Below are 12,500 nucleotides of genomic sequence, written 5' to 3'. Positions count from 1 at the left end.
AAGAAAGAAAGAAAGAAAGAAAGAAAGAAAGAAAGAAAGAAAAAGAAGGAAAGAAAGAAAGAGAGAGAGAGAGAGAGAGAGAGAGAGAGAGAGAGAGAGAGAGAGAGAGAGAGAGAGAGAGAGAGAGAGAAAGAAAAAAGATCCCATCACCCATTTATCTCTTGACTGGGCAGATTTCCACATTTTCCACATTCATTCTGATTTTGCAAAATGCCACCAGTACATCCTTATTACAGTAATCCTTGTATGTTCCTTACTAGTAAAGTCTTGGCATAAAAATGCCACCAGTGGCAAGGAGGGAGAAAAGTGCCAGAGCTGGCCTAGTTTCTTCATCTGTAGGCTACAGAACTGTCAGAAGAGCCACAGAATATTCTCCATGGTATTTCCAGAACTTTAGGGAAATACACAGAATTAGTAAAAAAAAAAAAAATGTATGTCATGAAGATATTTTTAATTTCCTCATTTGCTACCACAGTTAATGACAGAGATTAAGCTGCGCAGCCTTTGAGATTTCTGGTGTGTGTCAGTCAGTCACAAACTGGCACAGCAGAGTTGTGTAATTAATTATCCTACACAGTGTTGGTGGTGGTCTGGTATTGTATTACACATTTTGCAACTGCTTCTGTATGTTTATGACTTGTTTGTCAACAGTAGTAGTTAGAAGGAAGCAAAGTAAAAATAGTTAAGTTAAACAAAAGACAAAAATGACTTCTACAGCTATAAAGTAATTGCCTGGTTATCACCAAACCTAATCACAAGTGAGATAAGGTCTAGAGACCTGCCTTCTGTAAATCCCATACAGGGTTTGTGGTTTACGATTGACGACGGCTGTTAATTGGGCATTATTGGGTGTATCATTTGGCATACGTAGCAGCCAATCGTGTCAGTTGTATCTATTCAAACAAACTGCAGTCATCGACTTTCCGTGCAAAGCAGCATCAGATTTCCCAGGCTCATACAGTAATAGTTTGGTGTAAAATTAAAATTGGCAAGACAAAGCACCATGCCCAGTTTGTACAGTATCAACCCTGAGGTGGCCCAATGCATTTCGAAGATGAAAATTTTAAACACTACACAGTAAATGGACTGCATTTATATGGACTGCATTTATATAGCGCCTTTCTAAACTTCGAGCACTCAGAGCGCTTTTTATTATACGCTCACATTCTCCCACTCACACATGCAGGGTACCCCCCTGCCACCAGGAGCAACTTGGGGTTAAGTAGTCAAACAAGACTATTACATTACATTAAGACATTATATTACATTACACTTGGCTGTCACTTTTATCCAAAGCGACTTACAGTGATTAACAGGGTATTGGTTACAGCCCCTGGAGCAATGTGGGGTTAGGTGCTGATCTTAAGACCATTGCCCTAACCATTAGGCCACAACTGCCCTCAAATGGCATAGTGATAGTGAGACATGGTGATATACATTTGCTGTTACCAGGATGGCAATGCCCAAGTCATAGTGCATTACCAAAGGCCTTGTGTTATGTCATAGAAGTGTAGTACTATGGTAGTTAATGGTTTGAAAGTCTCATTGTCGCAATTTTACCTGTACATTGAGCAAATGGAAAAAATGATACACATACCCGCATAGGACCACTCTATGTTCTGCGTGAACTTCTTCTGAGATCTGAAGCCATATCCTTGGACCAGGTCAGCTGCGAAACACAATAAAACTCAATTAGTCATTAGTTTATGCCTTTGAACTTGTACCTTACAATGTATACAGAAAGCTACACATTAGGACAAAAAGGACACAAGACAAGTCTTTGCTCATTGTGTGTGTGTGTGTGTGTGTGTGTGTGTGTGTGTGTGTGTGTGTGTGTGTGTGTGTGTGTGTGTGTGTGTGTGTGTGTGTGTGTGTGTGTGTGTGTGTGTGTGTGTCTGTGTCTGTGTCTGTGTCTGTGGTGCCTTAGTACCAGACAGGAAATAGAATAGCGTGAGGTAGAAGAAGTCAAGGATCAAACACACTGATGCTTGTACTTGCTACTTGAGCCACAGACCCACACTGGCCCTCTGCCCGTCTTGCGTAACCAGCACTTGCGTCTGTCTCTCTGTCTCCCTGTCTGTCTGTCTATCGCCATTTGTCTGTCCGAATAGCACTGCATTTACATTAATAACATATTAAATTTGGATTTCATTAGTTCACTATCTGAAATTTGGATTAATCATGTATGCATACATCTGCATTCTCTCTGGAGAACAGACTTCTCCTGATCATGCCGATCATCAAAGTGCTTCGCCCTTGCCCACACAGACCACTGCACTGGAGAAGCTGAGATAGTTGAGCAAGATTGTGTATTAGGCAAAACCGCTGGCAGTGGTGCTGAAGTACTGCCATGGCCGAGAGCTCGGGAGCATCAGCTCCCGCAGATATGAGTGAGGTCTGAGCAGACACCCCCCGGCTGATGATGGTCAGAGAGCAATGAAGTAAGGCGAACTGGAGAGGAAGCTAGGGCAGTACGCCTGTTGAATCGACCACACAGCGACGGAAGCGAGGTGAACGAGGAGGTGATGGGTGCAAGCAAGAAACAAATTGAGAAAGCTAAAAAGTTGAGCGGAGAATAGAATGCAGGTGGTAATTAGGGCATGTCAAATTTGATTACACCTCTCCCAAACGTTAGGTTTTAACAAAACGTGCATTTAAGGTTTTACATGTAAATAAGCCACAAACAATCTGTTTGGTATGAAATATTGGCGATAACACAGATCAAGAGTCTATCTGCCTACCTATTGTGTATCTGTTTAACATTTAATTCTTTCAAATGTTCCAACTTTTGAAGATATTAATGTCTAATAATTGTCTAAATTATGGGCCCTACTGTGTCTTAACGGTAGGGCACTTGTCTATACGTGGCCGACCCAGGTTCGATTCCAGGCCAAGTCCTTTGCCGACCCTTCCCCGTCTCTCTCCCCTCACTCATTTCCTGTCTGTCCTTCACTGTCCTGTCAAGAACAAAAGCTAACCCCCCCCCCAAAAAAAAACTATCTCAATTATGCACACACAAGGCAACACATTTTAAACACATAGCTGACAAAACAGAATGGCAGGGGAAGATGATGAAGATGCACACTCTACACAGAACATTTAATCTAAATCTATCATGACATTTAAAAAAACTGAAGCCATCACTAGCCTCATCACATTTCTAACTGACACACAGACACACACACACGCACGCACACGCGTGCACGCCTACGCATACATATCATGTGCATCTAGTGCTGGCCAGAGGGCCAGCTTGCAACCTCTGATTGCTCTTGTTTCTGTTTTCAGAAACACCCTTTGACTATTCCCTTCACACAGACCACCACAGCGAATCACCTGCCTCCATCCTCAACAACAACAGCACTACTACGGTCTCTCATGCCAACTACAACAACACGTCCTCTTCCACTAGCCTACGTACATAAATCCTCTACTAGCTTGTTTTCACAATGCCACTCTGCCACAGTGTCAGTGCCAGAGTAGGTGTGAGTGCCCAGTCTGGCGCTGGTTCTACTTGTTGTGACAGGTGCCGTTGCCAAGGAGCTGGCACTGCCACGGCTCCCTCAACTTACTGGTCCCAAAGGCAGAGTCAAAAATGTCACAAAGCTGGGGTGCATTTCTCGGAACCATAGTTGCTAACTACATTAGCTACTTTGTTGTTTGCGATGCAATTTCCCATTGGCAACTACCGACGTTGCTAACAGGGTAACAACTACGGTTTCGAGAAACGCACACCAGAGCTCTGAAATCTCCATTGGCATCATCACTAGAACTCAAGTGGTGGAAAAGAGGTTATCGGGATGGTACTCCTCAGCCACCTTCTTCCAATTTTCACTACCGTTCCTCTTTGGTGGCTTAAACCAGGGGTTCCCAAACTGTACCATGGCAAGGCCCCCCATGTACCGGTACTGGTATATTGCTGCCAAAGCGCCCCTTACATGGATAGTGGCACACTATTTTCTGTGAATTCCCTTTTTCAACAATAGTCTAGGTCTGGTAGTCAGTATTGTTAGTCAGTTAGTCAATATTGTATAGTAAACTAGAAATGCACTCAGAGAGTGCAGACCTCCGCCAAGGAAGTTGTTTGACAGAACATTTGACTATGTTGCACCCTATTTTTAAGTCTTTCTGCATTCTTTTTGTTGAGTTACAAACACACAGACAAACCAATGCGACCGAAAACATAACCTCCTTGGCGGAGGTAATAATACAGATACATACTAAATATGAATGAAGGAGGGCTGCCTTTAGATGTGAAAAATAAAGACGATCATCGCCACTTTATAGACACAGAAAGCAGATCAACCTTTGTCACTGTAAAGAGCTCTCCATTATGTTATATTTGTGTTCTATTTCCTTTCTGACTTCCTTCTTCTATTATTTTTTTTCCTCTCTCAGGTATTATGCTGTCTGGGCCGGTCCTCAACAATAAACTGAAGATCAGTAAATGGGACCTCTCGTCTCCTGGGATGAAAGCAATGAAAAAGATGTAAAGCACAATAGTGGTGACATTAAAAACCCTTTTCCGTTCTCAGTGCCAACCCGTGAGGGTGTCGGGTGGTTGGGGTGGGGGGGTGGATAGGTTTACACTGTGGGGAGATGGAAACCGAAGGCTGCTCTTCACAATTCCGCGTCAATGGAGGACAAATCTTTGGAGTCGGCTTACTTCTAGCTTTTATGTGGCTTTTGTCCACATCGCAGCATGTTATCTTTTGAAAAAAGAACCTGGTGGGGGGTGCATGTTAGTACACTCTTTAAAAAAGACGCACATTGAGTAGGACTCAGTCAGCACACCTGAGCAAACACCACCAAACGGTATTGTGCACCTACACAAAGAGTGAGGCGCTGTTCCGCAAGTGGTCCCACACTAACATATTACTCCCTATGGACTTGGGGAAAACACATTAATTAGTCCGGAATCACACCATAGGAAGCTGTGGGTTGTGGGTGGAGCCAATGGTTGGTTTTCAAACTGTTTAACTGCACATAATAGGCCAGCACAGCCCTGTTGATAAGATGGCAAGCACTCCCCAACGACTTTTTTAAATTATATCACATTACATTTTGCTGATGCTTCTATCCAAAGCGTCTTACAGTTATTTACATGGCATTGGTTACAGTCCCTGGAGCAGAAAGGGGTTAGGCATCTTGCTTAAGGCCTAATTCACAGCAGAGTGGGGACGCGGGGTGGGACAGTAGCGATTTTTACCGGCGGTGGCAAAAATAATAGTCGGGCGGTAGCAGCGCAGCAGCCGGCTCCACTCCGCGCTGCACTTGGAAAATAGAACTCGAGCGGATTTTGGACGGCAGCGACCGGCGCTGTCCCATTGAAATGAATGGCAAAGTAGCGAGCTAGCTTTGGCTGTGGGGGGGATTTTGAACCGGACTGGCAGCGCACGCCGACGCTGTTGGTGTGAAAGGTCGAGTACAACACACCGTCCGAAACTAAAAGACTTCAGTCGTCTCACTGCCGTTTCGCCATGATCTAGTCTGAATCTGGCCTGAGGGGCACCCCAGTCTTCTTGCGCAGATTGAAACAGGAAAAAAACTCCATGCAGTACATGAACAGAGCATTGTGATTGGAGAACAGATTTCTGGGCCCAGCTACACATCTCCCCTATGGTGTGGTGCTAGACCAACCAGCCAGGCAAATATATTTCCTGCAGCGAGCTTTCGACTAGTTCAATAAGCTAGGAATGATTAGGGAATTATGGTTTTTTTTGTTTTTTTTAAATACATGTATATTTTTATGGCTTTTTTGCCTTTATTTGATAGGACAGTTGGAGGTGGTGAAAGGAAGCGAGTGGGAGAGAGAGATGGGGGAGGATCGGCACATGACCCGGGCCTGAATCAAACCCAGGTCGCCGACGTAGTAATACAGTGCCCTACCGTTAGGCCATGGCAGGGCCAGGAAATTATACCAATAAATTATACCAACGTGTGAGGCACTGTAATAGTTAAGACAGCTGATGGGCAGTTGTGCGTCTAGAGGTCAGAGATGATAAAAGGCAAATGTAATCCTAAACTGGTGGAAACTTTTACCCCCTGCTGTACAAACACTTACAGATGGACAGGTAACACACACACACACACACACACACACACACGCACACACACACGGGTGCGCTGAGACAGATAGACAGAGACACACACAGAGACACGCGTACGCGCACACGCGCACACACACACACACACACACACACACACACACACACACACACACACACACACACACACACACACACACACACACACACACAGCCACCCACCCACACACACACACACACACACACACACACACACACACACACACACACACACACACACACACACACTGGTAACACTAGCAGTGTGTGTGCCCCTGTCTGGCAGGAGCAGGCTGCTGTCTGTCAGGCCGGTCGGCTGGGCTGCATGGGCCTCTCCTCTCCTGTACAGGGCGGCCATATTGGGTTTCATCCAATCAGCAGGCAGAAGCCTGGGCTGGTGGTGATGGGGATGGTGGTCAGGGTTGCCAGATGAGACTGATGATTTTCAGCCCAAAAAATGCTCAAAACCCGCCTGGAACCACTAAATCCCACCCACTTTGAACCCAATTCTATTGATTTCTATGGCCATAGATTTGCATAATAACCCGCCCAAATGTCCTTCTTGCCCATTTTTACCCGCACACGGCCTTCCTAAGCAGCCCAATTGGGCGGGAAACCATCCAATCTGGCAACACTGATTGGTGGTCGAGTTGCTGCTGCTGAGTATTTGGTTTCTCCTGTAAGGCCATGCGGCTGCAGGTGATCAAAGGGGCACCGCACAATACAGAGTGCTGACATACACACACATGCAGACACTCAACACAGACATACACACACATGCAGACACTCAACACAGACAGACACACACATGCAGACACTCAACACAGACAGACAGACAGACAGACAGACAGACAGACAGACAGACAGACAGACAGAGACACACACACACACACACACACACACACACACACACACACACACACACACACACACACACACACACACACACACACATACAAACACAAACACAAACACACACACAGCCTGACAGCCAGACAGCCTGACACACACACACACACACACACACACACACACACACACACACACACACACACACACACACACACACACACGTTCACTCATACAATGCAACACAGCATGTTTTGTTTGTAAAGGCTAAACATTTCAGTAATTTGTGTTTAAGTAATTTAAGCAGTGAGATGTTCAATCAAGCAGCTACATAAACATCCTACTCTGAAGGGTGTGTTTAAGCGTGTGTTTACCAGACCACTTATCCAAGCTGATTACACATGTCATGATTATTCAAGATGCATTTCTCCCGCCGTTTGTTTTCTCCAGTCAGACAGTCTGTGCTGCTGCTGTGTATAAACGACTTCTTTAAATTCCAAACAGAAAACATCCATGTCCAAACACACAGTAATGAGGCTCACATCTGGTTATTTATCTTTACTGTAAAGATGGCGTCTGTGGCTGCGACTCTGCAGACTAAGTAAGCACCCCCCACCACGGGAGATAAGAGGATTAAGCGGAGAGCTACTAGGGGTGGCCCCCCTCGGATATGAGAAGGAGAAGGCACCCAAACAACAGCCCTCCATTACTGTGAATTATTTGTGTGCTTTTTTCTCGGATACTGTAAGCTAGTACTGAGGAAGTGTGTTATTTCTAAGTAAGCTTTCTATATATTTTTTTGTGTGTGTGTCTTAGTGTTTGGAGAAAACTATCATCCAAAAAACTCACACAGTCTGACTGTATCATCATGCTAGTGAGTGTCGTCATGCATCGTCATGCTAGTGAGAGGCAAGGGGTAGAGTAGAGTAGAAGAAATTCAGGTGTCAAGGAGCTTACATAAATACACATACAGTAATGCCCAAATGGATATTTGAAGACACGCATAACACGGGTTTAAACTCCAGAATAATCGTTTGGTCTGAAACATCCAGAAAAGAGTCTAAAAGAGTTGCGATGCGAGGTGCAAGAGTGAGTGACATCTCAACCTCATGATAATGACTGGGTAGCAGATCAGCCATTAGTCTGCTTCGATGGAAGTAGGTTACAATGACAGGGTTAAACTGGGATTTAAGCTTACAGGGTGAAGAGCAGCTGTGGAATGGTAAAGTTTAATGCTTGATACTGATCCTTGCTTTGGATGATGATATTCCTCAACATATTTCCTCATGCCTTTCGCTGGCTAGACATCACTTTACTGCCACTCCTCCATCAATCACGTGTGTGTATATATAATGTTATTACATGTACGTGCCCTGAAAACGATACCATAAAACTAAATTGAATACAAGTGACTTCACTGCTCTTTGCAAGCAGTGATGTAAGAACTGGATTCATTCATTAAAAGCTAGTATTACATATTCAAAATGACCTGGCTTTACCTGTCCAACACACAACCAGGTGATCATTCAACAGGTAAAACCAGGTCATTTGGAATATGCGACACTGCTGTAACTGATGAACGCAGGTTGCATCGCCGCTTATAAGCAAGTGTATGTGCTTGGGGGCATACAGTAGTGGTGCACAGATAGGGACGAGGTGGTGCTAAGGCACCTGCCCCTTTGCCCTACTAGACAAAAAATGCTAATATTTTTTGACACAATGTACTGTGGTGGTCCACGTTGACATGATCAGGTCAACTAAGGTACAAATGCTTGACGATCAAAAGTATGTGACAATTTCCCGATATAATATAGCCTCTATCTCCTTGTAAGTTCCATCCACCCCCTCTCCACCCCCCCTCGAGCACCTGTCCCCCAAAATATCTGTGCGTGTGCACGCCAGTGCTTGGGGGGTTGGGGTGGGTGGTGGTGAAGGATGGATGTTGGGGGTGATGAAAGCGGCTGGGGTGACAGGGCACTTGGGCACTTGTCAAAACAAAGCTATGCCAGTAAGAGTAAGAAGACACCAAAGAGACACACCCAGCGATTGATGATGATGATGATAGACCATTATTGTTTTTTTGCCACACAGGGCTGGACTGGGATGAAAAAGCGGACCGGGCATTTTCAGTCAAGATCATACCGCCAGGCACTGAGAGAGACAATGTAGCCTCACAACAGCATACTTTATCTATTACGAGCTATTTTGACCACAACATCCAAAATTAATATTGAAATCTGACTCAGGTCTACTGTAGGGGCATGAGGACTGATACCACTGCATTGGGGGGAGGACCAGGCCAAAATCATCAACAGTCCATCGGGCAAATGCCCTGTATGCCTTATGGTCAATCCAGCGATGTTGCCACATCAAGCTGGATTGCTTGCTATTGTGCAAAATGATTTTCAATCTCATGCGTACGACAAGTCAAGCAGGTTTCACTGAACTATAAGTGTTGAGAAAAGGGTTGCTCAAGAGCCATTTCTCCATGACATCTCTCTACGGCTGTGGAGTTGTAGAGCTAGGTGAGAGAGGTCCCTGTCTCATGGGGTCCCAGCAGGGCCGGATTAACGCACAGGCTAGAAATGGCTGCAGCCTAGGGGCCCCAACCTGTCAGGGGGCCCCCGATTGGCCAAAAGTCAAAAATTGCAAAATTGTGACAAGATAATTATAAATGAAATAAAATTGTATCCTTAATTTCTAGTTCATGATTATGACACTGTCTATGTAAATTTGTCGCGAAATTTGCCTTCCAGGGGGCCCGCAGCTAGCCTGGCTCTCTCGAGACCCCTAGTGCTTCGTGCATCTTCGTTACACTTCGTTGGTAACAACCATCGCGTGAGAACCAGGTTAGCCCGCAGCAACCTGTAGCCTAGGGGCCCAAGGCCATCTTAATCCAGCCCTGGGTCCCAGCATAAGCTGTTGTTATGAGCGGACATCGTTAAAGTTGTGGGTGTGCTCAGATTGCCAAACCAACCAGGCAAAACCAGGCCTGACCAACATTCTGTATTCATAGGTGTGGGAGTCCTGGCTTTAAGTGAAAACGCTATCACATATTCCACACAACCACATCACAACCGCACTAAGCTTGTAGAAGAGGACCGTACAAAGTTCAAATGGGAATCAATTCAACTTCCAACCAGTAGGACTGAAAATGACCAAGTGTAGTTTTAAGTGCACAGGTGGTAGAAAAACATTGACATCTGTATTCTCTTTCTCTTCCTCTTTTTCTAACTTTTCATTTTTCACTGACGTCATCCAACCCGTTCACTGACATCATCCAACCTGAAAATTACCAAGTGTAGCTTTAAGTGCCCAGGTGGGTGGTAGGAAGGAACACATGGACCAAGTGCCAGTATTTTCTCTCTCTCACTCTCTCTCTCAGGCAGAGGAGGATTTCTCACTCGTCCTGTTTTCATAGACGTCATCTCAGCTCAACACACACCAGGAGTGGATCCCCCAGTGTGTGGGGCGGGCGAATCAGCATGCAAGAGGCGTCGGGTCCCGACTCCCCGAGAACAAGCAGCTCTGGCGGTGGCCCCTGGCCCAGCCCCACACAGCCTTCTCCAGGGCTGGACTGGCCATCTGGCATACCGGGCCTTAGTACATTTCTGAAAATAGGGGCCCAAAAGGGTGCACGGCCCACCGGTGAGTCAGTTCTGCGCCGCTTATTATGAGGGGCCCCTTTAACCCTTTGAGGAGTACCATCACAAATATGTGATTAGAATTTTGCCAAAATTTTGAGTTCTCATTATGATGTCATAAGGACTTTGCGATATTTTTAACACTTCAAGACTTCTATGGGAGCTGTAGAGTGTTTGAGTAAAATTCTAGAAGAACTGGGTGAAAATCCTTACTCCTCAAAGGGTTTTAAGCCAAAAGTGCCCGGGTCCCTATTTCTCCCCCAGCCCGGCCCTCACAGCCTTCTCCCCCAGCCAGCTGCCATTACCATGGACACCTCAGCACCCAGACACCGCATCTGCTCCCACCGACACTGCCATTATTCTACAGCAAAGCCCATTGTGTTTTCCCCTCATTCTCCCTCTTTTTTATCCTTTCTTCCAGTCTTTCATCTTTTTTCTTTCTTTATCCCCCTCTTTCTCCCTTCCGTTTTTTTCTCTTTCTTTATTTCCTTCTTCCTTTCTTTGCGTTTTTTTTCTTTCTCTTTAGCATAAAACAACAACCAAAAACACTACTACTCAGCACTGAACAATTCCACAACCCTGTAAGACGTCAGTCAGCATGTGCCACTGCCAATATCAGTATGGTGGCCATTAGGGTCGCTGACAGCTTCTGCTGGGCCCAGGTACAAAGTCATCTAAAAGGGCCCCCTACCCAATACATACAATGTTATGGGGACCCAATTCTGGGGCCCCCTATCAACATACCCCTTTGGCCCCCCCTGACAACGGGCCTGGTGACCATTGACGAAAAAAAAAAACAAGCCATAGGTCCGTCCAACCTCCTTGAGTAAGAAAACAAGCGTCCCCTGCTTAGTCATGACCCTCTCAATCAAACGTCAGTAAACATTTACAATCTACTTAAGGCGTAGCTTAAACAAAAGAGTTCACTTGAGCCAAGTGTTTAGATCGGGCAGGTTATTTTAGGCTGACCTGTCCCAGCTTTGCTTACTTTCCTGAACCACTGACATGGTTTCCTGATTTTCCTCCTCTGTTCACTACATGTGATTTGTCTTTCAGTTAATTGCCATCATTCTAAGCGTAGTTACTATATTTAACAGTAGGCCATTGTGGTCAGAGGAGATAACACACCTGTCACCGTGACCTGAGGGTCACTAGACTGGATACGCCCTGAGGTGCCCCTGAGGTAGCCTGATTATCATCGACTTTCAAATCTCTTCGAGACTTGGTCTGACCAAGAGCATAACAATTACCGTTTCAACAAACGGCATAGTTGGCCGGCCTCCCTAGGTTTGCTACTGGATGACTGGTGTCAGACAAACTGGGTGGAGTTCCTGATTTTTTGGGAGATCAGAAACGATGTTTACATTGCTCTTGGCCTGACTCAGAAGGTGTTGTGTCACTAGGAGGGCGTGGTCTGGCTACCACTGGGTTGTCCCCACACTCCTCGACATGAGCACTTCCCAACTGTCCGAAAATGGGTGAAACTTGGCTGTGGCTGCCAGGGCAGCTGACAGCTTTGGCTGGGCCCGGGACAAAGACATCTGAAAGGGCCCCAAAACCCATACAATGTAATGAGGATCCAATTCTGGGCCCAGGACAAGACACCCCTTTGTACCCCCCCTGTCGGCTTCCCTGGTGGCTGGTAATACATTTGGTCTCACTACCCACTTTGGCAGGTTACCTTTTTGGGGGCAGTATATGATGACAAATCACAAACCTGTGGCTTGTGGAAAAAGCCTGAATGGTTAGTGACTCCCTAGTGGCTAATGGCTCCTAATATCACAGTGGGCCTATGTAATGTGTGATTGATATATGATGACTTCCCCATTAGTTGCATTCCAAATGAACTAAACAAACTTGTACAACGGGAGTGATGGAAGTGAAGTGGTGTGGCAAGTAAGTAAGTAATGTGGTTGTTGTA

At 45.6% G+C, this 12,500-nt stretch overlaps 1 protein-coding gene across 1 annotated transcript in view; it reads right to left on the bottom strand.

Annotated features, from left to right (window-relative positions):
* ptprz1a (protein tyrosine phosphatase receptor type Z1a) overlaps positions 1 to 12,500 on the bottom strand; it is an 89,937-nt gene that overhangs the window by 61,197 nt on the left and 16,240 nt on the right. The window contains exon 2 of the mRNA XM_063196991.1: positions 1,598 to 1,669. Within this exon, the coding sequence (XP_063053061.1) occupies positions 1,598 to 1,669 (72 nt within the window). The remainder of the gene's footprint in view (positions 1 to 1,597; positions 1,670 to 12,500) is intronic.

This window comes from Engraulis encrasicolus, chromosome 4 (genome assembly GCF_034702125.1).
Source record: "Engraulis encrasicolus isolate BLACKSEA-1 chromosome 4, IST_EnEncr_1.0, whole genome shotgun sequence".
NCBI classification, from domain to species: domain Eukaryota; kingdom Metazoa; phylum Chordata; class Actinopteri; order Clupeiformes; family Engraulidae; genus Engraulis; species Engraulis encrasicolus.
Note: the sequence above shows the minus strand (reverse complement) of the source record. Positions and strands in the feature narration are given on the sequence as shown.